Genomic DNA, 27,140 nt, shown 5'->3' on the forward strand with positions numbered 1-27,140 from the left:
ATGGCCGTGTGTGAAAAATGTCCCAGGATATTATTATTATTATTATAAGATTCGTCGTTAACTTATTTAGATTTGTCTTAATATTATTATTAATATTCTTAATACCTAATAAATACGTTGTTTAACCCTTTAAAATTAAAAAAAAAACACACGTTTAAATTCATGATATAAATATATATAAATATCAACAAAAGTGAACATGACGGAGCAGAAACATGTGATCTCAATTATAATGTAATCAGTCACGACAGATTTCACGTGGGTGTCTTGTAATACTTGTTAATTTTATGCAGCAAATTATTTATAAATATTTTTCCGCTATTAACTAACATAAACGATGTACATAGCTGATTTTTATTTATTCAAATTCGCTAAAAAAATCTTTATTAATAAGCTTAATATATAAAGTGTTAGTATTAGTAGTATATTATTTTAATATTTTTTTGAGACATAAAATAAGTTGATATCGTTTTAAAGTTTTATTTATTTGTTTTTACTTAATAAAAAAATATGATCATGAATAGTTTTAAGTAATTTTTTTTACCGAATTTAAATATATTTAAATCTAACGAATTGAGATAAAACTTTGCACTCACTTTTGGTTCTAGTGATAGATTTAATATCTTAATTATCACTGGCAAACAAAACCTAATATTTGAAAAGGTTTTTTAACTGTAATTGTTACGTAGGTGTCGATAATATAAGTTTAAATAAGAGAATACTTCAAAAAATTCGAAAAAAGTGTTCCAAAAAACATCTCTTCCCTCAATATATACGACCTTCAGTGTCGCTGGAATCGATTTACTGTGACGGGCATCAAAATAATGTTCGCGTACCGCAAACATCCGTCGGTATAGAAAAACATCTTATAATAAGCTTACAAGCTCCGGTTGTTCGTAACGGAACGGCAAATAAACGCAGCCAACAGGCGCACGCGGAAATATAACACAATTTAATGTAGTACCTGGCCATTGCTATTTTCTCTCAGTGTAGTCTAAGTCGATTTGTAAGCCGTAGTGGTTTTAAATTTTTTAATTATACGATTTCATTTATTAAATTAGTCATTCCCGCTTATCAATGATTATTATCAATAATGTCTGAGGCAAAACATATAATAATGACCATATAATATTATAGGTTTGTTACAGTCACGCCAAATCAATATTAACCAAATAATTTGAAAATTCGCACTTCGTCTTTTTTGAATTGAGAACAAGAATAGAACAGATTTAGCAAAAATGAATTGATTAAGTTATCATTTTCTAACTTTAGAAAGAGACTGACTGACTGAGAGACTTGATATTTTTTTATAATTAAAGAAAAAATATATACATTCTTGTCACGCGTAGAGTAGCTTAGGTACAGTTGGTACTGTAATAAAACTATTGATGTACATACTGTGAGAAATCTTGCATCTAGAACTAATATTGAATTCTTGTTTAAAGCTAGTGAAAACCAAAACCAACCATTTTATGAAACGGTACAAGCAAAAAATTGTCGATTATGCTTATCAATTCAAGGTTATAAATAGAACTTGGCCGTTACGTATGCTCGAGTGAATAGCAAAAACGTAAACAGCGCGGCGACAATTCCAGAAATATTTTCAGCCGACTGCCCGTGATGAGAAGTATTATTATCGAATATCCTCAAGATCAGATCGGATTTTGTTTTTATGTTATTCGTTATCGTGACGGGAAACGATCGACGGGAAGGGAGAAAAACGTAATGGACCGCTTTTTACCGTCGGCTCGTCGGTGACAAATTGCATGCGATTCGAGTTTCCGATTCGACGGAATCGACTCGTTCTTGACGTCATCGTCACATCGACATTTCCATGCTTTTACTGCAATCAATCCATGCTTTTAAGATCGATTTATTTTAAGTTCGGATATTACATAGTGTATTATATTACGTAGGCATAAATTAGTAGTACATGATTTGACAAATTTTATATTATTCATCAAAATACAGTAACTATCTGATTTATTAATGAAGACGTCAACCAGATATGATTATGTAAAACATTCGATAACATTATCAAATATTAAAGAATGCACAATATTTTGAGACTATCGAAGGAAGCGGGTCTCGTTACTAACATCCGTTGTACTTACGTGTACGACTAAGAACTTATTTCCTGTAACATCTGGTGATGCCCTTAATTTAAGATGTGTTTGGTGCTCAAAGTTAGAGTATGAGAAATGTTGTTTTGTCAATTTCTCATGTACGTACAACATTAACATATCGTGCCAGTGGGTTTATTTTGTACATTTTATTTCTTTACTATTCAAATAAAGGCTAAGTTTGAAACTTTTAAAAACATATTTGGATACAAAACAAACTATATATATATAGGCAAAGACGAAACAGTACTTTTTTTAATCGCTTTTTATTTGTTTGGTAGCAAATGCTGTGGTAAATTGTTATAAATGTATAATATAATAATAAAAATATAAAATATAATAGTATAAAAAATGGTTAAAAACATGAACATCCCTAAATGTTTTCCTTAAATTTTCAATACTGACTAATTTCGAATTTCGAGCACTGCACTGCAGTCTATATAAAAGTTCATGAGTGTAATTGTTGATATTACAAGTAGATTCGCAATTTGAAGCAAAACCGTGGGTGTTACAATTTATATTTTCTTTTTTATATATATATTGACTAATGCTGTTTTTATTAATTTGAGGAACAAAACGTTAATATAAGCCGTTAAAATAAATACATATTACCAACAATAACAAAAAACAGTAAGGATAGAAAACTACCAAAATACGCAATTTATATATATATATATATATATATATATATATATAATCTAAGGTAGGACATTCCAGTATCTTTTTTATTTCTTGTACTTTTATATAATAAGTAAATATTAGCTGAAATATTAAAGTTAAGCGCGACTCTTATAGCGACAAACAATAAGTTTGCAAGTTTTTTTTTTTCCTTTAAATTAACAAATTTCCACAGACGTGGTGTACGTGCCGTTGGTTTAACTTTTCATCATTATTTTGATTGAGTTTATGTTTCAGTGACTGTATCGTTTAATTGATGTTATAGTATTAATTGGTGGTAATGCCTTGTTCAAGCTTGTCTGGGTAGGTACCACTCACTCATCAGATATTTTACCGCCAAACAGTAATACTTAGTACTGTTGTGTTCCGGTCTGAAGAGTGAGTGAGCCAGTGTAAACAAGGGACATAACATCTTAGTTCTCAATGTTGGTGGCGCATAGGCTATGTGAGGAATGGTTAATATTACTAACAGCGTAAATGTCTACCTAGATGTCATGTCTGGCGGCGATGACCACATACCATTAGGTGGCCGTTTGCCAGTCTTTCTACCTGTTTCATATAAAAAAATCACAATCAATATTCTAAGTATATATACAATTTGAAATCTTTATAAGTATGTATTTACAAAAGAAAATTAGTATATGTAGTATATCAGTTGTCTGGTTTCCATAGTAAAAGCTCTGCTTAGTTTTGGGATCAGATGGCCGTGTCTGAATAATGTTCCAGGATATTATTTATTTATTTATTTAAATGCATTGGAGCAGACGATGCTCTAATACATAGCATGGTACAATCTATATGGTATTATTATTAAATTACATTTTGTATATAAACAAATTTATGTCACGATAATAAATATAATTTTGTGAAAATTGTTTCAAATAATTGCATTTTCATATCTATTTACAAATGACCTAATAATTTTATTTGTATATTGAATCGTGGTATCCACGAGGCGTGCAGTTGAATCCATTTGATTGGCTCCAATTATTGTTCTATTTCGGGAATCGATGGCGCCCGATCAGGCTCTAGAGGTCGCACGTGGGTTGTTGTGATCTTGCACGTGGATGATATGATCGCTCAATGTTAAATAGAGAGATTACAAGAAAAGTACATCTATATTTATTAGCATCAACAATAAATATTTTTTAAATCTAATTTCATCTATTAATGAGTACAATTATTATATCAATAATAATATATAAATAAATATTTTATAGGCATAGAGAAAGCTACATACAAATAAGTCGAGCAGTTTATGAAAGATGGGTAACGGAAAACATTAATTCTAAATATGAGAGCAATTAAACACAGACTTAAGACAAGATGTTTATACAGGTATTACAGACAATACTAGCAGAAATCATAAAATTGGTTATTTTTGAAACGCGCATGTAACGTCATGATGGTGTATGAATGTATGGAACCCACTTAAACTATAACTATGGGGTATGTGATACCCCATCCTGTTAAAAACAAACAAGTTACAAAGTTAAAAACGGTTAACGATTGATAAATAATATAGTTACAGTTTATAGTTATGTCAAAATGGACAGTTTTTTTATTATTATATAATATTATAATTATCGATTCCCTACGCAAATGTTTTCTACGCATTCTTCCACTTCTGCATAAGATCTTTGTTTAAAATAATAATATTATATATATATATATATATATATATATATATATATATATATATATATAATAAATCTTTTCAAATCATTACACTGTTTAGTAATGTTTGTTGACAGGATTGAAGAGTCTGATTGGAGATCTATATTATTTCCATTTTATCATAAATTCGTTTCAGATTTAGGCATTTCTATTAGACTCGATTCAAATACAAACGATTATAATACATTTATATGAATTGATTTCCTTTAATATAAACTTAATAAGTAAAAATAAAAAACACATTTCATTGCTATTTATTAGACATTATATCGAAAACGAAAATACTACACAAAACATGTTAGGCAAAATGAGAAGACGCAGAAGTAAAACAAAATCCTAGTTTTAAGCACACAATTGACTTCTTCAATTTTTGCTGTATTAAGACTGTCGTGTCTCGTTTCTGTGCTTACACTACACGTGGCGTCTTTACACAAGAATCTATATCAAAGGACATGACCGTTTTTTTTATTATACCTAGTCGGATCTTTACTTCCGTATTGTTTAGTAACATTTTAAATGTAAAGTTTTAATATTTGTATTAAGACAAAACAAAAAATTTACGAACGATTACAAATTTATTAATTTGAAGAAATTACGAATTTTTTAATTTGAAGAAGTTTTTTTTTCTCTTTTGGAACGAAGCTCTTATATTGGTTATATTAATTGCTTATTTAAATATAATTTTAATTAACATAATAATTTTTTTTTTTATATGCCCCGGGATGGCAAATGACTCTACTCCACCTGATGGTAAGTGGTAGTAGAGTCCAAACGCGACGACGGCCAGTACAGTCGGGAAGAATGTTCTGTACTAGCCGTCCCCGCCTTGCCGGCCCGCAAGATGCCTCTTCACGTTTGAAGGAACCCGGGTTGTAAGAGGAGGGGAACACGTGAGCTGGTAAGGAATTCCATTTTTTGGTAGTGCGACAAAGAAAGGAGTTGCCAAATTTCTTTGTGCGCGATGGAATTGATGTCACAGTTAGGCGGTGACATCGAGAACCAGCTCGCGTGGACTTAAGAAGGAAGGGGGAAGCAGGAATTAGAGAGAATAATTCCTCAGAGCACTCGCCGTGATACAGTCGATAGAAAGCGCTCAGTGCTGCTATCTCGCGACGCAATTGTAAAGGTTCAAGGGTGTTTGTGACCTTTACGTCGCCAATAATGCGTACTGCACGTCGCTGCAACCGGTCCAAGGCCTCCAGTAGGTACTTAGCGGAGCCATCCCAAAGGTGCGAGCAATATTCAACGCAAGACCGTACCTGTGTTTTGTATAACAGGCACAGTTGTTGTGGCGTGAAAAAACGCCGCACCTTGTTCAGAACTCCGAGTTTCCGTGAAGCTGTTTTTATAATAGCCTCGATGTAATCCCTTGGACTAAGGTCGCAGCGAACGTCCATCCCCAGCATGGCGATTTTGCTTTGTATCATCAGCGGTGTGCCACAGAGGGAGGGATGAGGGTAAAATGGTGACTTTTTCGCTGTGAGAGCGCACACCTGTGTTTTCTTGGCATTAAACTCAACAAGATTATCAGAACCCCATTTGGCGATGAGCTCTAATGTCCTATCGAGTTCAATAACAAGATTCTCCCGCCTCTCCTCAGTTTCCGCCCGCCCAGCCACTGCGCGTCCGTGGTATCCACCATGCACTGTACTATCATCTGCATAGCAATGTATGTTCCCAAGAGAGAGCATATCATTGATATGCAAAAGAAAGAGTGTGGGAGATAGCACAGATCCCTGGGGGACGCCAGCATTCACTACATAGAATTGTGAAGCGCAACCATCTACTAAAACACGAAGGCTACTCTTGTGTCGGAAGCTGGCAATCCAGGTGCATAGCTGAACAGGCAGACCATATGCCGGTAGCTTGGAGAGAAGACTTCTGGCCAGACCCTGTCGAAAGCCTTGGAGATATCGAGGCTGACAGCCAACGATTCTCCATGCTTGTCGATAGCTTCACCCCAGAGGTGCGTTACGTACGCTAGAAGATCACCTGTGGACCGTTTTGGTCGAAACCCGTACTGACGATCATTAATTAGACAGTGATCTTCTAGGTAATGGATCAGTTGATTGTTTAAAATTCGTTCCATCACCTTACAAAGTACTGAGGTGATAGCTATTGGCCGATAATTTGCCGGGTCAGACCGATCCCCTTTTTTGGGAACCGCTTGCACATTAGCTCTTCTCCAAGCCTCCGGCACACATCCCGAAGAGAGAGAAAGTTGGAACAGGCGCGTTAACACAGGAGACAGCTCCGCCGCGCACTTCTTCAGCACAATGGCTGGTATTCCATCGGGGCCGCTAGCTTTCCGTATATCGAGTGATTGCAGCTCCGCACGCACATCACGTTGCCTGATTTTGATGTCAGGCATCGTGTGGCCACATGAAGGTATTGTTGGTGGCTGCGCACTACAATCATCGATCACAGAATTGTCGACAAAGAGTTTAGCCAGGAGGTCGGCTTTCTCCTGCGGACTGTGAGCTAGCGATCCGTCCGGATTTCTGAGCGGTGGCAGCGAAGGTTGGCAGAAATTGTTTTGCACAGACTTGGTCAGACGCCAGAAGCTACGGGAGCCCCTAGGATGCGAAATAAGGTCATGACCAATCTGTACAATGCGCTGTGCATCCGCTCTCGTGTATGCCTTCCTACAGGACTTGGAATTTTTATTGTAGTTTGCTTTCAGTGAGTCAATGTTAGATGTCCCGCTAATGCAGCCGTTGATCCACGCGCGATATGCCGCCTGCTTAGATGATACAGCGTCGGCACATTCACGCGTGAACCAACGGTTACGCGTACCCCTATTGAATATAATACCAATGATTTACCAATTATAATATACTAATAATACCAATTATACCAATGATTGGTATAATTATTAATTATAATTATACCAATCATTGATTAAACTTTTAGATAAAAATACAAGTTATAAAAGATCTTAAATAGCAATTTATTATTCAGAAACTTTATAATACAACAACACTTAGAAATAATTAATACACAAAAAATAACATTCAAAATAACTATAAATAATCATTTCTTCTGTCACTTTAATTATTTAATGAAGTACTTAATCAATATAAATTTCTTTTATAATACACGCGTAGATTGGTGGGTATTTTTTATTGTGAGTTGCCATAAATGATATTAATTTAAGTTATTCAGCCAGCAGCAACAACGAGATCAAATTTGCTTTTATCTCGTATTGTAAGCTGTTAGAAGTAGAGCAGTTAATGTAATAATCTTAATCAGTGCAGTACTTTTAATAACATTTTTAATTCGTTAAACGTTAATTATTTTTATTAAGTATAAATAATGGATACACCGTTCTGAATTCGTTGCTAACTTTGAGTTGAGTTTTTATAGTAAAGTAACAGCCTGTGAATTTCCCACTGCTGGGCTAAGGTCTCTTTTCCTTTTTTGTAGGGAAGTTTTGGAGCTTATTCCACCACGTGCTCCAATGCAGCTTGGTAGAATACACATGTGGCAGAATTTCAGTGAAATTAGACACATGCAGGTTTCCTCACGATGTTTTCTTTCACCGTCAAAGACGAGATGAATTATAAACACAAATTAAGCACATGAAAATTCAGCGGTGCTTGCCCGGGTGTGAACCCACGATCATCGGTTAAGAATCACGCGTTCTAACCACAAGGCCATCTCGGCTCTTTTTTTATATGATCTGGTTGTTTCTGATCGTGGAAAATCGTAATATTTCTTATGAGCTCAACAAATTTATATTTTAATGACAAAAGGTTAATAATTCTAAATCAGCACAAGATTCTTCCGTATTAATTGTGAAATCGTTTACTTCTCGTGTCGTTTGAGAATCAGTCGCGTGTGTTCGGTGATTATTATTTTAGTACAAGTTAAAACAAACCATTACGAAGTTTTCTAACAACTGCAATATAAATGAGTGTAGTTTTCGTCATTAGCATCTTTTCGTATCGCGTGATATTATTGCGTGAACATCAAGATAGTGACATCAGACACTGTGTGGCGTTGGATTATTCAGGTTAAAGTTACTATCTACATATATACTTAAACATTCTCATTCAAATTATACAATACAAAATTTTAATGGTTCGCTTAAAAATAATTAGGTACTTAATGAACTTTTATACATATTTTGTTATACCAACTTATTGTGATGTTATACAAAGGATATTATTTAATGGTTTGTTTTGCTAAATATCATTGTTATAATATTCTTAATAGAAGTTCGTAAAATTTCAGACATTAATCTTAAAAATATATAAAATTTACTTCAATTCCATGGAAAAACTATTTTGTTAAATGTTTACATATCAATAAAAAAATACAGTATATATTAAAAAAAAATACTTTAATTTATACACGTTAGTCCTTAATATATAAATAGTCCTGACCAATCAGCGAATGAAAGTGATAAAACTAAAAAAAAAGAAGTTATATTATCTGTTAAGCGGGTTAACGTCGTCTAAGTTATTTGGAAGAATGGGTCGCACCGGATATGTCACTTCCCAGTAAAGAACAATACAATCTTAATACGATAGAATACCTCACAAAAGGTTTGAGTGCGCGTGCCAATGGTATCGTCAGTTTCTCACCCGATGGGGTGCGGAAAAAATGCTGACCACTTGAGTTTGAAGTGCGCCATTGTTTACTCCACTATCGGGACAATGCACTCAGTTTTGAGAGCTCTTCCTTTCTTATCTACTATACACAGAGTTACTTGTTTATAAACATTTTAAATAATAATAATAAAAAAAAACTATAGGAATCGAAATGGTGGTGGTAAAAATACATTTACTCCTTTTTACCAGATCAATGTTACGTTTTCTATTCAATTTAAAACTTATATTATTGTTAATAAAGTGTAGGATCAACGAGATGAAATTATTTTGTTTTAGTTTATGTAAAGACACGGAAGGGTTTGTATAGTAATATTTAATTATAAAAAAAGAATGATTAACATTTCGGTTTATGCGTTAACTTAACACGGAATAAATTTGACGCTCGATAAAACATCAGTTAGTTATTATCGCACAAGATTAAGCAACAAAAATATTGAGAACCAATTTTGAAGTTATTATTTATTCCAAAACTGTTAAAAAAACAATTTTATATTTGCTCTGTTAAGTTTATGTAATGTTTTAATTTCAGCATCTGTTAGCGCTTGCTACACCGACATTTGTTTATTCAATCAGGAATTCCTTTCAAGCTAAGCATACGCATAAACATGGAGGGCACTCGAAAATTTTATTACAATCTAATTTGAATGGACGTCTAAACTTTAAAAATGATTGACTATAAATATAATATTCGCTAGGATTAAGCTTCCTATTTTATGAAGAGTTATCTTTGTATGCTATATCACTATATATTCTAAAACGAATTCCCTCATCCGCTTCTGTCTGTTTGATCGCGATAAACTCAAAAACTACGGAATGGATTCACATACAGTATTCATTAATAGACGAAGTGATGTATGAGGTAGGTTTAGGTGTACATCATTATGGTTTTGTGTAGATGGGTTGAAATATGATTTCAAAAAATATCATGCCGAATGGGAGCTTTACTGCCGTGCGCTAAGTAAACCAATGGACTTGTATGTATTATGATATAAATGTTTTATTAAGATCCTTATTCTACCCGCGTGAAGCCGGGACGGGGAATTAATGTAATAGCTAAGACATTCTCTTGACTTCTTTCGTTTAGACATTGAGTACATACATTTATTTTGAGAATGACATGGCAATGCGTTTAGGATGAAAGCAAATATGAAGCCCATATGGCACGTGAATTGTTATCGAAGGTTGCGATATTACGCCCGGTAAGCTCCACTGGTTACCGTGTGCTTATAAGGTGTTCATGATAAAGGAAGCCTACATTGGAGCCACATAATAGGATTCAGTTCAAGAAGTTTAGAAAAGTTCAGCAGTAGGCCGCTTACAGGTTTATTTCTTAACTTTATGCCAATCTTTAGGAATGCATCATCATTCTATTGCTCTTATCACATTCATTTGAACTGTAGTCTACATACAAACTATATAAAGGAGATATTTGGCAGATTTTACGTAGACGAGGAATCCCTTTGATAATGCTTTTACTGAAAGTTCGCCGTCTCTATAAGGTTAGTGGAGGCGCATCATCGATTGACGGGTGCGCTTAACAAAATTCTCCCACTCGGGTCTTTTGACACCCACTGATTGAGATGGGGTCGTTCTACTCAAGTAATTGAAAGGATCCCCTTTCAATAATGAAATTGGAAAGGCTCTGATCGATGTAGATAAATCGTTTCGAATTATACTAGCCAATGAGATGAAGGAAATAAATCATGTCTGTCCATATATCGGTAATAAGCTTTAACTGAATATTGAGAACCTTTTCAAAGCTCGGTAAGAAATATACAGCTCACATCTTGAGTTGGCATATAAGGCAAAAACACAAGATTTAAGGGATCAAAATGTCTTGAAAAGCTATCGTTTAAATAAGTTAACATTTACCTATGTACTTACTTATAAATTGAAGTAAATTCTCCTAAAATTAATAGAAAACTGAAATTGAAAGTAAAATGTAATTACATTGTAATCAAAATTATATGCTTATGCTTTATTTACTATATTGTAAACGAAGTAATAAATTTTAATGTATGATTTATTCATTATCCCGAATCTAGGAGGCTACTGAGGTACCTGCCCCGGGCGACAATTTTAATGGGCGCCAAATTCGGAATATTGTTTGAAAAAAGGATTTCTAATTCCAAGAACAGCTAATAATACATTTTTTATTTATAAAAAAAAACACCTCTGCCCTGAATGAATTAATTTCCAGCCAGTGTCACTCTGGTGGGATGGTATAAGGATTCTAACGATAGCCTTTGAAGTTTGTTTAAGTGTTTAAAAGTTATGGTCTAAGAGTAAATTCATTAACGTACATGAACTCATTAGATTATTTTTTGGGCAGTCGTCTAAATAGATAATAAACAGTTTTCATATTCCGGAAGAACAATTTCGTTGCTGTGTGTAAATACATTGTAATAAACTAACCTATATCATAATTTAAAAATGAAATGTAATCTAACCAAAGTTTAACGTTTACAATTTTTTTAATATGCATTGCAAATAAATCAATTAATCGAAGCAAGAATAAAATCATGCGCTAAAAATAGCGTTACAAAGTCAGCGTCTTACGTATTTATATTTTTAATAGCTTTACAGCAAAAAAGTCGAATTTACAACTATTTAAATTAGATATGAGTAAGCTTACACATCCTGTATATTATAAATAATAAAAAACAATTTCGTTCGTCTTACAGTGTTTTTCTATCGTGATTTTACGGACCCGATTTTAATGAAATTTGACAGAGAAATAATATAGAACCTGATGGATATTGACTGAGAGTCGAAAAAATATCAGACGATGTTTTCGTCGAATAACAGTTTGAATAGATGATTAGCAGTCAATATGAGTAATTGATACACGTGTGACCTTAAATTTTTCTATTTCATCTTTTAAAAAATCCACGTGGATGATATCAAAGACAAATAAATATACAGTAAAAAAAGTGTAGTTGTTATCGTAATTCGTAAGAACTTTTCTTCACTCTTCAATCTTTCTTTCGTACACGTGCATAATGGGACACATTTATTTGCAAACATCTGTAAGATATATTAAAGATTTTTTTTTCTATGTACGAATTTTAAATGTATACCCCGTGACGTGACGTTTTTTTCTCTGCTTTATAAATAAAGTATAAACTAAATAACGGACAATTTTGTCAAAATTTCAATCCCAATAAAACCTGCCTTCGCATTCGTAAAGAAATAAAAAAAAAAACATGCGACCACGTGCCATGGTACATACATCCAAAGATATAACCTCAAGTCCTTAGAACGAGGTAGTTCAATAGAAATGGCATAATCTATTACACTTTATCTATATTTATACTAAATCGTATTTTATATATCAATACATTTTCTACGGTAGCTCAACGAATAAAACCATTTTTAATATCTAAATCTATTTCAGAGATTAATCATGACGTCAGAACCAAATAAAAAAGAGCTATAATAATAATTTATGCTGTATCTCGTTGCTTTGTAGCTTCTTCGTTCACACGTACTCTGACATTTCCAATATGTATTATGTTCCGAGAACAAGACACGTATACCAGTAGGTATACATAGTACTATGGCGACTGTCCACTCATTCATAAGAAGCGGTTCATTCATGCGAGCGCGCGGACACTGAATGGGAGCGAGCGAGATAGAAGATCACATAAGGTCGCGTTCACGAGCATATAGAAAGGACCAGGCGATCCGTTATTACAATGGAACATAAATGAAGCGAGGCAGACAACATAACGATACGATACTACAATATTACAATAGCGATTTCTTTCTCTTTTTAGCATGTATTAATAAAGGGATCGAGTGTACAGCCTATGGCTGTGTTACATTGACAATTTACAATTCTCATGAATGGTTCTTGTTCTGCGAAATAACTTTTGAAACAATTGAAGGTGCTGTGTTTGTAAAGCTATTTACGAGAACGACTTAAAGTGGTCGAGTGGGATTATCGGATGTTCATTGTTCCTCGAGTGCGGTTGTAAAATTCCCTTTTTTTACCGATAAAAGAAAAAAATATCAGCAATTATTTAATGCTGTTATTACCTCTTGATGTTACATGTTTAAATGTATAATTCTGATAAAAGTATAAAAAAAAAGGTATTCTTTAATTATATTTTAAGTACCAACGTTTTAAGGGGGCATAAAGTTATTTATTGTAACATTTCTTTAAGTGTTAACTTAAAATCAATATAAACGTATCTTTATGCCCGAGCAACAAGATTGTGTAAAAAAAACATCGTCGGTAGGAAGTCAACCCGAGCGCGACGCAACATTCTTGATCTATGGAACATTCCGAGACTATTAAATACACGGCCGATTTCCTGATTGTGTTAAAAATTAACATATTTTTATAATGACTTTCTAGTTTCATAAATAATAAATATATGCCTACTTTTATAAAAAAAATATTTAATGAATATTTTGCTCAAGCAAAAAACCTGAGTATATAAAAAAAAAGTTCTCATCGGAAATTAGCACAGCCATAAAACATTTCAACTAGATTAATTTATATGTAACAAATTAGATTAAATTACTGTATACTTTAAATTATTTTAGATACATACTTTAACATTATACTAAGTATCTAACAATTTTATTAAAAAATTAACAAAAAAGCCTAAACATTCAGTTTATTAAAATAAACTACTATGTTGTACTGAAAATATGAATTAAGATTATATAATATGAATAATAAAATATTAAAGCTCACGCTTAAAAGCCTCCAAAGTATCAAGGTGTACCGATCGTCGTCGGAGGTGGTTTTACCGGGCGCGTAGGCCAAGTGGTACCTGCCTCGGCGCGCCCGCCGTCAGTCCGAGCTCGCCCGACCCGCAAACTACTCGCACGGTCCGCTCTACGTTCACGAATATCGACAAGTGTGAGTGACTCGAACATGCAAGTGATAGCTACACTACTCTTTGCGAGCGTTTTGGCCGGCGTCCGAGCCGTCATCCGGACGCCTCTCGAGGCGTTCAGGCCTTCCGGAGAGATCCACATCAGAAGGCCGGACAAACTTCCACTTCTTCCGCACAGACGGACCTTTTTACAACCGAAAAGTGGACTAAAGATTCTCTATCAAACTGGAGTGAGTATCCCTTTCGATTAAATTTCCCTTGATCGTTACGATTGAAGTTAATATTTAAATATAAAATAGCTTCTTATAGATCTGCGTGGAAAGTTGTATTCTCCGCATTTGCGGTAATGAAATAGTACCTTGAGTTTTTCGTGTCGTAACTTGCATTATTTCGACCTAATTCTGTAGTTGTTAATTACGAAATTATTATGTATATACCTAAAAAGGCCTTTCCTCGATCGACACTAGTTAATTCGCCACAACGGAAGTAATGTTTTAACTCTTATGCTTTCCGATATCTTAACGTAACGATCGGGGCCGGTTAATATCGCGTAAAATATAATTTATAATATTAAATAGCTATGTCGAAATACTCGTGGAAATCTTAATAACTTAGCCGACTAACTGCGTTTCATATTTCAAAGAACAACTCGCGAAATATCGTAGATATAAACTTCTATGACGAACGTTATTTAAACAAAATGAAATAAAAAAAAATGTTAGAAGCCTTATGAATCTTCAATGAAATATTGGCGCGAAAAGTCAATGCTATGCGACATTCGTTGAATTAATTATATTTCTTACGTATCGATAAGACAATATAATTATTCGACTCTCCTAATTAATAGTACGTGTGGTTTGACATATTATCTCATAAGGCATAGCAAGTGTGTAATAAGTCGTGACGATGGTCACGAAGCAATACAAAGCGTTTAAATAAAAGAATTGGTATGTGTACGAAGTCTCATTTAATATCGAATTCTGCTAAATTGATTTGCAAATTGTAATTCTAAATAATTCGTCGTCTGCATTACAAGTGAACATTAAAACATTATTATTTTTTTAATTTATCATATTAAGAAAGAAATTTATATTTCATATTGAATTATATAATATCTATAAGTTTATACCTACGTTGACCTTACGTTTATAATTTTGTTATAAGATTTATGCTTGTATGACCTTTTCTATAGAATCCGTAAACCTTCTTACTCGGAACCCATTTACTAAAAAACACTCGGAACCCGTTTCGAGACGTAGGAAATATTTCGAATTTTTCTTTGAACGATTTTCCTGAACCTTGGGTTACACATTTAAGATGATCTAGCTAGAAGATATTAGTCACGTGTTAATCGTTCCACGAAAGGACCCACCCAGTAATTGGCCCAATTAAATTTAAAAATACCGACACATATACGCGCAACAGTGACCAATAAATGCGAGTAGGAAATCAACGATATAGTTCTAAAGCAATTGAACCGACAACATCATCAAAACAACTGAACAAATATACACATCAATTTCTTCGGAGAAACTTATATTGGAGTTATATTGGAGGAGTCTTGTAGAATAAATTTTACTGGTGGTAGAGCTTCGTGCAAGCTCGCCTGGGTAGGTACCACCCACTCATCAGATATTCTACCGCAAAACAGCAGTACTTGGTATTGTTGTGTTCCGGTTTGAAGGGTGAGTGAGCCAATGTAATTAAATGGCACAAGGGACAGACATAACACCTTAGTTCCCAAGGTTGGTGGTGCATTGGTGATATATGCGATGGTTAACATTTCTTACAATGCCAATGTCTATGGGCGTTGGTGACCACTTACCATCAGGTGCCCCATATGCTCGTCCGCCTTCCTATTCTATAAAAAAAAGAATTACGTACAATATTAATAAAAAATAAAAGTCACGGATGTCAAGTTTTGTCAGTCATATATTAAAAACAACGTTAATCATATTATTATGCCTAATTTTAAAGTCGATTCAAGAAGATAATCGCTTTAACCTAGGTATGTAATTGCGTCCATCCAATAATAGTTTTTAAAGTATATGTTGCACATTTCAAAAACTTCTGTAAGTCGAACGCCATAAAAGTGATAATGCCGGTGTGTTTTGAATGCATTTAAATGTGAAATTATAATATAGTAGATGTTGCACGGCTGCGTAGGAGCATGCGTAACACTGGTAGCGGCAGGTGTTCATTCACTCATTCTTATCTTGACAGCTTCGATGACTTACGTTCGACGCTTCGCCCCGGACAGTGTGTGCTATTTGGTTGAAAAAAAAAAAAGTTTTTCTCTCTTTATGTCACTGGCTTTAAGCTTATTCGTAACGGTAACCGTTTCTTTGCTCGTACGTCTCAAGGAATGGAATTTAAAAGCTATCTTGTCGGTTATTCATAATTCTTTTATGCGAGAGTAATCTTGACAGATAAGTCGTGAGGCTGATTCGTGTAGTTCGAAAAATAAATTTAGTTTAATAATTACAATAAGATAAATAATTTAATTTTTAAATTGAACGGATATTACAACAATGGTGGAGGAATATCTGTTGTCTAGTTCGAGTGGCGGTAGTACTTGCAGTCCGAAAGAATGGATGAACCGAAAGACCGACAAATAAACAAAAGATCTTTCTTGAATGACAAAACCGCAGGAGGGTGCTGGTCAATGATCATCTGCTTCACCTCATAAAGAACTCCTCATTCAAAACCGGGAACAATTGAAAATGATTAAATTGTGAAGTCATTATTGCTATTACAAAGAAATGAATAGTTTCTTATTTTTTGTAACGATTACACTATACCATAAATCAGCATCATTTATTTATTTCATTCATTCATCATTTATTTATATAAAGTAAAGTTATTTCTTTTTTTTCAAACTTATCGTAGTTCGTACACATTTACGACGGCTGCTTAGTAAATCCAAATAAATATGCTTAAAAAAAGATACACTTTTCGGAAATAATATAAACGTAATTCGTATTTTTTTGCAAAGAAGACTATCGAGACTGATAAGGGAGCAATTGAAATCTACAATGTGAAAACAGTAATAAAATTAACAAATAAAAATCACTAGATTTCTCTATATATATATAGTATTTAAATAGAAATCTTCACCAAATCGAAGATAAAATTGACAATGAATTTTTCTTCTTATAATCGTGATTTACTCCATAATTAACAATTGTAAACAACATAAAATTCTTTTTAAATTAGTAATAATTTAGTTATTAAAACTTTTTATCTAAATTTTAAATAAAATTCAAAATAGGAATTCTAAAATATGTTACATGATCATAATAATGTTATCCCCACTCGTCAGCTGATGCAAAATGATTAGACGAACGGATAGGATAAAGTCACACCTCAGTGTCACTCTTGACAGCTTCAATAGAATAATGGCCATGCAATTTGACTAGTGTGATTTATTGCCTGTGAGACTGGCAGTTGTCTATCTTATTATTATATATATAGAAATCAGAACGACCTATATTACAATTAATTGGAAAATAATTTCGTTTTTTATTTTGATTCATCCCTTATAATATCTTTAAGTTATTACTATCCGATAAAATTTAAGCGGATATTAAAAGCAAATCGGTATCGACTCATCAATCATGATTAGCTTGGATACCTACAACGTCGGGTCAAAATGCTCACGTTGGATATTTTTCATTAAATATAGCTTTGTATAAAACTCGATTTCTAGATTTTAATTGAGAACTATTTAGAGAAAACCTTTATCGATATTATCTCATTGTTGTTATAGTGAGATCTTGCGTAGCATTTAATTTATTTGCTTAATTATCGATCAAGAAATTTGAAATTGAAAAATTATTTGATATGTATGAATATTGTATTAGAATTAGAAAATAAGCGATGAAGGACGTAACGGGTAAACCAGCTGGACATAAATAATGAAATCCAAATATTTAGCCACAACAATAATTGTTATTGATATGAAAACAATAAAACGAAAGACTATGAAATATGAAGAAGCATTTGAATAATTTATTATTACTCTTAATTAATGTTGGCTGTATACAATAAAAAAATTGATGAAACAAACGACAGAATAATATTTAAGAACTTACAACAGTCAAGGAATCCTTACATCTATGCCAGCACAATTTTATCATGAGCTGCGATAGAATACGAGATTGTTAATGCAGAGCAAAAACTAAATCAAATTTTATCAACTATTACCACGAAGATTGAAGTGTATATTGTTGCATCGTAAAAAAACGCCCTAAAAATTTTATATCCATCAAACACTGACAGATCAGATTGAACCAATGAAATGGGTAAGTAATGAGATAATTAACGCTTCTCCACGGTTAGGTCGGACAAATAGCGTGACGGTAGACACGAGTCAATACAGTGAATGTAAAAAGTGACCTCGAGAGGGAAGCGAGTCAACAACGTCACTGGTAAAGACGAATTTAGTGACAACATATCTCTTATAGATATCATGCTATCTATAGATTTCACACGTTGTACACTAAGCTTTATTTCATTTGTAAATTTATAGAATATGTCTTGAAAATCTTTAAAAACATATCTCCATTTTACTCATATAAACTTAATTGAATTGAACATTATTTTTACTAGTATCGGAAGGGATATCATTTGTTTGAATATAAAATATGATATTAAGATTAGATTTGTCTATGATATTACGCAAACAAATACAAAGTTACGCGTTACACATTTATGTAACGGTTTATTTAAGAAACGTAAATATCTTATACAACCTTTCATTCAAGCTTTGTGGACGACGCATTAGAATTTTATAAAAAAAAAAACATCCAAAAAGAAAAAAACACCGAACAGTCAAAGCTGCACCTGCGTTACGCGACAAAAAACCTAAATACGATGAGCATTTTATTTCTTTATTTCTCTCAATCGTTTTAAAAATAAACAAGTTTTGACTTAGTGATCTAGAAGTGACTTTAATTTTGGACAAGCTTTAAATAAACATTTAGAATATTATTTTCAATTCTGTTTTATTTATAGATCTATACTTACATCATTGCTTTTTATAATAAGAAATTCTATTTTAGTAATCTTGTAACTATTAACGTGTTTTTTTATTGAAATTTGATTAATAAAATTTTTAAATGAAGTTTTTTATAATATAGGATATTTCCTAAATATAAGTTTGCAGTCAGACGAAGTTGCGTTTTTTCTTTGTAATCGATTGTCGTTATTTGGAAAAGTTTTGTAGTGAGAATAACACATAGCATGAACGTTTGCTATAGATGTATAAGTTAAGATACATATCGAAAGATATAAAGTTATAAATTCTCGCATTACATAACTCAGACGGAGCTGCAGTAAACGTCTTATGTTAAACTAAAATCGCTTAACCATACATTGAGATCCCCTTCAAGACACTTGAGCGTCTTGGTAGAATGTCAAAAGGACACGTGCGTTGTGAATAGGTCCAGATGGAAGGGCGACAATAGACACAAGATGTGCCCTACTGTTATACGGGGCTATGTTTAGACGCTTTGATATTTAAATGCTTGTATATACGTGCATTACGTGCGAAGTTATATAACTATATTACATAAGTCAGATACAAAAAATATATAAACTACGTATAAATTATTTGAATATAAAAAAAATATCAGCTTTATAATAAAAACATAAAAGGATTTCAGAAAACTTCATATTGAACGGATTTATTTGAATAAAATAAAATAAGCAAAATATTTTACAACGTCGAAAATAAAGCGAAGAAATTGAGAAAAAAAAATTATAATGCACGACGCGCCGTAGTAACAACGTAACACGAAATATAATCAAAGTACATATCATAAGTGTCATTGGACACATGTCTCAACAATGGAGCCATATACGGCGACTCAATTAGTCTGCGCGTACGCAATGCATTCGGCGATGCTTCCGGCAAGCGTTGATGTCTTTTAGAGCACTACTGAATACTATATAGGACTACGGTTTTCGGCCCACGTATTACATGGGCGGGACGAGTCTGTTGATTTGAACTGTACGATAATAATATATAAGGCGTTAAGATTCCGTTACGTATACAATTGTTTGTCTGTTTGTGCACGAATAACATGGAAATCACTAGATTGATTTTAATGATTGCCACGAGATTAAAATGCCTATACTTCATTTTTATACATTTTATAACATATATTCTATAAAATCAATAGACCAGGGGACAGTGAAAAGATTTTTCAATTTTTTTATCGTCATAATTCATATGGTCAATACGTTATTTTCATCACTTTTACTGATATTCTGAGTTACCCGGTTCGTATACATATAATCTCTTACGCAATCAGTGATATTATATATGCAGTTGATTTATTATACATTTTAATATTTCCTTACATCACAATGCGTCACCTGGGGAACTAAGATGTTCTTGTGCCTGTTATTACACTGGCTCACTCATGCTTTCAAATCGGTACCCAACAATACTAAAAATTGCTGTTTGGCGGTAGAATATGTGTTGAGTGGTTCTCATCACCCCAAATGTCTACTAAAATGTAATATTTAATAATAATACATATAATACATGACTAAAAATAAAGAAAATTTGGAGAAAAATAAATTACAAGTTATCGTCATAGTTTGTCAAACACGCGTTGTCTTGAATTATATTTTTTCATATAATATCGTACTAAACTATATTAAGAAGGTCGTATTGGTTAGGAGACTCATAGACTAAAAATATGTTTATTTCTAGTTTTTTTTTTATGTCGAATAATAAATAATTATAGAAAAATTAAGTACAGGCTGTTAAAAGATTTAATCTTATTCAAATAATAAAACCCGATAAAAAATAAGCAGCAAGAACGAGAAAAAAAAATCATAAAATGTATAATTTAATAGATAATTAATATAATTTTAAATTATTATCTTCAACAAGCTATAAACAAAATCGTATAGATAATATAACTTAACTAATTTTATTTATTTCTGTTTTCGCACGAATTATCTTTTATTAAATTCTGACTTCCTTTCTTTAATGATATTCTTCCCAAAAAAAGGTAAACCTACCATTTAAAAGGATATAATACTAATTTAAAAAAAACAACGGCAACGGCAGATTTTTAAACGGGACGGATGTAGAACGAAACGCCGAAAGCTTTGAGCTAATTACAGTTATAATAAATAATATAAATTTGTAGCCTCTGGCGAGTCGTTATTACCCGGATTGGTAATTTGTTTGTAGCTACCTGTGTTCCCGGTACAACGCGCGGATCGAATTTATATATACATTCTATTATAGTTCTTATTTCGTAGATGATATGAACTAAAGTACACCGACAGATTTAATTATGTGTTGGTGTAGGGTTATAGTACATCTTACAACGCGTACTGTAATTAAAACGGCTAATTGGAGTAATATAATTTATGTACTACAATTTCGCGTGGGTTATAAGATATTAATTTAATCTTCTTGTTATATGGTACCTACATGTAAATTAAGTTCAAATGAACTAGAAACGCTAATAGGCACTGCACTTAAGAAGCCTATAGAATAATAAACATATTTTATTAATTTTAAAAGCAGTACTTATATAAAGTCTTCACGAGATAATGATTTAATATTTAATGTAACGATATTCAATATTTATTCGGAAACGATGATCCTCTTTGCAATAACTGATCCCCTCGTATTAAAACTTTTTGATTACTAAAACTGAATTGATTTTGATATAAGTAATTAACTTATATTTTATAATTAAAGCATTGAAATTAAAATAAATTTATAAAATCGTATGTGGGTTAACATTTGTTTGACGGTTACGTAACTCATACAGACAATTGTTTGTGAATAAAAGATTAAAAAGAAATAGCAGAGGCGTGTGCCCACATCGTAGGGCTAGGCGTACTTGGAAGGTTGTGGAAGGTCGCTCGGGCACAGATTATTTCATTAGAGTGGGCGCGGCACGCCACCTGTTCACACCGGATGCCTCGCCCCGCGACCCCCCCATCTGCCTCCACGAGAAAAACACATTCATCTCCATTCCCATTACAATCAAAATTATGACCTATTTCATTAAGTGTAAGTACCATTTCATTTTAAACGCTGCCTAAATATAGGCCTTTAAGATTGACAATTTGATGCTAAGATTAGTTTTACAACGAAAAGCTCTACCGTAATGTGTCTTATTATTAAAGGATTAAGGTCAATATTCAAATGGCAATGACTTCGTTTAAAGCTGTAGAAAAGGACGAAAATGAAACGTCCCCTAAAACCGTCGCCCCGGCCGTCGGTCAAGTCTTGGACTTTCAAAAAAATTACATCCGACGAACTTAAAGATAATGTACCATTGGTTAGTCGTGTGGAAATCGGCATATTTTATTCATGGGGGTAAATTAGACACGCGATATCAATTTAACATGTTGATAGTAGTATTTATTTAATTAAGTCCCGTACGATTTTTTTTAATTTAAATAAAACCATATGGACGTAATTGGTCAAGACAAACTTTTGTAAATCCGCCTAGTTGTAATGTTTCATATAGATAAAAGAAACAACTCAAATTCAAACCAATTTTTAGCAACAATGTTTGATTCATATTCTGAAAACGAACTGATCTTTTCATTAAATTTAAATTCAATTATTTAACATAATATATTATAACAAGCGTCAAATTTAAACAATGACATTATAGTTAGTTTGCTTGCTTTATTAAAAATTCTGTGATGTCAAAAAAATTTCTTCTTGCGCCATTAGCATTCAAGACGAGGTCGGGACTCCTTTAAATAAAATCTTTAAGAAGTAAGTCAACAACCCGTGCATTGTGTTCAATCAACACAGGCATTTTTTGTTTGCTACACAAAAGGGCTATATCCGGCTTTTGAAAGATCCATCCGAGGCCGTTTCCGCGAAATCTATCGCAATACATAAGAAACGGGAAGTGTATCCGGAACTACGAAAAGCAGGAACGTATTTCGCGCGTCTATTTTAATAGGGTTGTCGGTACACTAATATATATTTTTAACAATAAAGTATATAACATTTTTATAAGGAAAATTAAGTGTAGTTATAATTTAATACATATCGAGGAATTACTGACTGACTGACTATATATCAGTAATTCCTCGATATATATATATATATGTATATATATATATATATATATATATATATATATATATATATATATATATATATATGTACATATATATATATACATATATATATATACATATATATATATATATATACATATATATATATGTATATATAGAATAAATATATAAATGAAATATATTTAATATTCTATATATATATATATATATATAGAATATTTCATTTCAATTTCGTATAAAAAACAACAGTATGTCTATGTACGTTAAAATTTTACTTTGTCATAAATAGTTATATTTTATGTAACATCAAAATTAGTCCACTTCCCTGTTAAAACAGTAGTGGAAACTTAACTGGCATAAGTGTTAAAATATGATTATTATATTAAGTTGTAATATACGATATGCTGTATGTTTCCCTAATAAATAAATAAATAAAAAAAAAAAATATATGTGTGCCAACAAACTTTTGATTCTATTTTTAAATATGTCCGGCATAACTAGCCCTGAGAAGCATTTGCGTTGAAAAAATATTCCCACCGTTAACAGGTTGTCGAATGGCATGTCTTCCGGTCGGAAGTAGGCCTAAGACCGATGGTCCTTCGCCACAAAAAAAGTGAATGGATTCAAAGCGCACATGTCCCTACATTGTTGTGCCCAGCGAATCATAATGATTAACATCTTTCGGACGTCGTTATAATGATCTCCCGTAATCCACTTCTGTTTTCTTCCTTCACAAACGGCGGCAGGTGCGAACGACTTTCGACAAACACATTTCGTATTTCCCACGCTGCAAACGAAGATATTTCTTTTATACGAATACGTTCAACTTTGTAATTCTCGCCATGCAAAATTTTACTGCCGCACGGATTTGCGAATCTTTCAATGAACGTTGATTGATGTGTGCTGAATTCGTAAGGCACCAATCACTTTTATATGCGTGTCTATATTGAGAATTTACACGTACAAAAATTTGTGCATTGTTTATTTTACTATCGTATGTATGATTCGCTTGTCGAATATGAGGATGTTATGTCATGAATTGCGATACATTGATATACACGTAGAATGACTTAGTAACGACAAAGAGGAACGTTATTGATACATTATTGCATATATTTTAAATGAAAAAAAAAACGCATTTTAGTTAAAATAATGTATCTATTGATAATTTCATAAATATAATACATATTGCGTGATCATTGACTTTGTTTCATATAAGTAGTCTGTATTAAAAAATGAAAACGATCATTGACAAGATTTGCAATTCAATCTTATCCTTTGACGAATGAAAAAATGCAAATTTAATAAAAGCGCTCGCATTCAATTTAAGTCAATTTTGCTCGAAACTTTTGGTAACAAATTATTATTTTTTATTTCCAGGTCTCCGAAGACGATCTACCCGATTGCAGAGCGAGGCAGGTGTGCAGCAAAGTAGATTTATACGATTCAGCACAGCCGTGGATCGAGAGGAAGTGTCGATGTCTGGGACACAGGCCTTGTTCTAGGTAATTTGATTTAAAAAAAAAAAAAACAATATCAAATTCGAACAAAACTATTAACAAAAGATGAATGGCTTAGAACGAGCATTTCAAAATATTACAAAATCATGTTTAAGCTTGTGTGGGGCGTTTTCCGAAGGTTACTTTCCATATGTTGTTAATAAGAATTGATCACAAGAAACGTAGGAGTATCATCCTTAGACTCAATGGATGGCTTTCGTGGGTAGATAACGGTGTCACATTAAATACTGTTTTTAGTTCTTTCATTTCCATTAACCGGTTGTAACATATACTTGATTATAATATAAATAATAACTACAATAACAACGTGCCTACGTTAATATGGATACTTGTCATTATATAAACATACCATATTGGTTTTAATGCATATTTTACGTAGTAAAATTACTAGTATACGTATCACGTACCTACTTGAATTATATTTTATATGATGAATTTTTCTCATTATAACAAGACAATTTAATTTAATCAAATCGGTTGGTCCTTTTTTTGTATAGCAATATAATAGTTCTTTAATATTTTATTTCTTTTTCCAGCGATCTATCAGATGACGACAACCACACGTTAGCCGATAAAACAACCCTTTATAAGACATGTGAACCGGTGAAGCGTTTGCCCAAATGTCGGTACTTTAAAGACGCCGCTTGGATCATCTATTCCTTCCCTGACAGTAACGCCACCCAGCAAATTGTCAATTGTCACTGTCCGAAGAACTCTGTAACATATCTTTTGAAGAAATTGCCATACACGACACCTAGCGGAGAGCAGGGCAATCAGTACCAGTTCGCGTGTTCGCCGCAGAGTGTAAGTATTTACGTAGTTCCGCTTTTAGCTACTTGGTGGCGCTGCTAACTAATTTTAATCGTTGTTAGTATTATGGATCACTAATAGACCATACCAGATACGTTACAATAAAATCAATATAAAATATAAAATTTTAACAACATCTCAAGTAATTGTATAATATTCAAGTGTATGATAAAAAAGGGCGAATACAGCTGATGACACCTATAATGTTTTAAGGATGAACAAACAAAATATTAATTATTGAATGTAAGATTGAGATATAAATAATAATTAAATATTTTCATTTACAGAGGTTAAGGTGTTCAAGGAAAGAGCCATGCAAGTTATTTAGCGCGAGGCGCCGACACGAACAGATAGACGAGGTTAACGCCAACACAATCTGCCAGTGCCCGAGGGATCACACTTGTCCGAAGCACCACACGGAACCGGGAGTACTGCCAGGCGTAACATACGTAGCTGAGGACATCCGCACGTACCACGGCTACTGCATGCCCGAACCACCGCCCGACACGTACAACACACGTAGATTCGTTGGCGACAAAGACTGAAAACGAGTATAGAAACCCTTGATAGCAATTGTGATCGCTTGCTGTGCATTCCAAACGTACACTGGCTTTCGAATATTAGGCAGCTTTTATGATTTGCTCATTACCTGTTTAGTACAAAAAGTAATAATTATATTAGGACATCAAAAATAATTCATTTCTAATAGTTCAAAGATATTTTACGAACGATGATAGTATTCGATATATCTAAGTGATACTGATTTAATGTCAAAACTCTTTATTCGTTGAAACATTTAAATGATTATTTAAAAAAAATATTTAATCGCGAGTTTTTTTTTTCATCGCTTCGAATTCATATTATGTAGTAGTAAATAAATAGTACCTACGGATAAAGAGCGTTGACTATAAATACTTGTATATAATTACTGTAGTGCTTGGTATTACGTTTTGTTTCTGTTATATTTGTAAATATTAATATTAGTTTATTAAGTATCATTCCGAACGTTTAGTTTAAATTATTTTTTCATATATTAATTATTTACTTGCCATACTTAATTAGTTGTTGGTTTATTATTTGTAAGTCTTATTTGACTTAATATTTGTTCCCAGTCTTCCATTCCAGTCATGAAGACATTTTATGTTCATTGTTTTGTTTGTTTATTGTATAATAGTTTTTATACGATAATGTTCGTTCGAGAGCCATATTTTAAGTATATATATTAAGTAATTTGAAAACATGTGATTTTAAAGATACTTTTATTATTTTTAAAAATGGACCGGCGAATAGTGTTCTTTTTTAAAAATTGTTGAACGTAAATGGATGAAAAATATAAACGATGTGAACATTAGATATTTAGCCTCCGTACGTTTATGTCAAGTTGAGACGAGATCACAAACAGGAGTCATATTATGTATATGTATGTAAATATGAAAAACGTTGTTGTTTGTAAAATCATACCGATTTCACGGTACGTCTTCCTTATTTGTTTCATGTATAGGTTTAAAATAAGTTAAATTATTGACAGAAAATGAATAAATGTTTCCAAATTAATATTATTTTTATTTTATCTTCCAATTTAAAAATACACGAAGATAATGTATTAACCCTAAAGTTTAAATATTATTTGTATTAAAAATATTGCTTAAACCTTTTGAGGTATACCGTATAAAATATAGATACAAAATAATGATCAATGAATATTATCCTTTTATACACACGATATAGTAAAGGAGGCCTTAGTTTATATTTATTTTCCTAAACAAAATATATCCTCAA

The 27,140-nt window shown here is 32.5% G+C and overlaps 2 protein-coding genes across 3 annotated transcripts in view; one reads left to right on the plus strand and one right to left on the minus strand.

Moving 5' to 3' along the window:
- LOC126773330 (elongation factor-like GTPase 1) overlaps positions 1-27,140 on the minus strand; it is a 106,550-nt gene that overhangs the window by 5,334 nt on the left and 74,076 nt on the right. The gene's annotated exons all lie outside the window — the stretch shown is intronic.
- Positions 13,917-26,915, plus strand: LOC126773423 (protein giant-lens). The gene is made up of 4 exons (XM_050494372.1): positions 13,917-14,177; positions 24,412-24,536; positions 25,088-25,355; positions 25,649-26,915. The coding sequence occupies exons 1-4, from the start codon at positions 13,986-13,988 to the stop codon at positions 25,904-25,906; spliced, it is 843 nt and encodes a 280-aa protein (XP_050350329.1). The 5' UTR covers positions 13,917-13,985; the 3' UTR covers positions 25,907-26,915.

The sequence above is a fragment of the Nymphalis io genome, chromosome 14 (genome assembly GCF_905147045.1).
Source record: "Nymphalis io chromosome 14, ilAglIoxx1.1, whole genome shotgun sequence".
Classification (NCBI taxonomy): domain Eukaryota; kingdom Metazoa; phylum Arthropoda; class Insecta; order Lepidoptera; family Nymphalidae; genus Nymphalis; species Nymphalis io.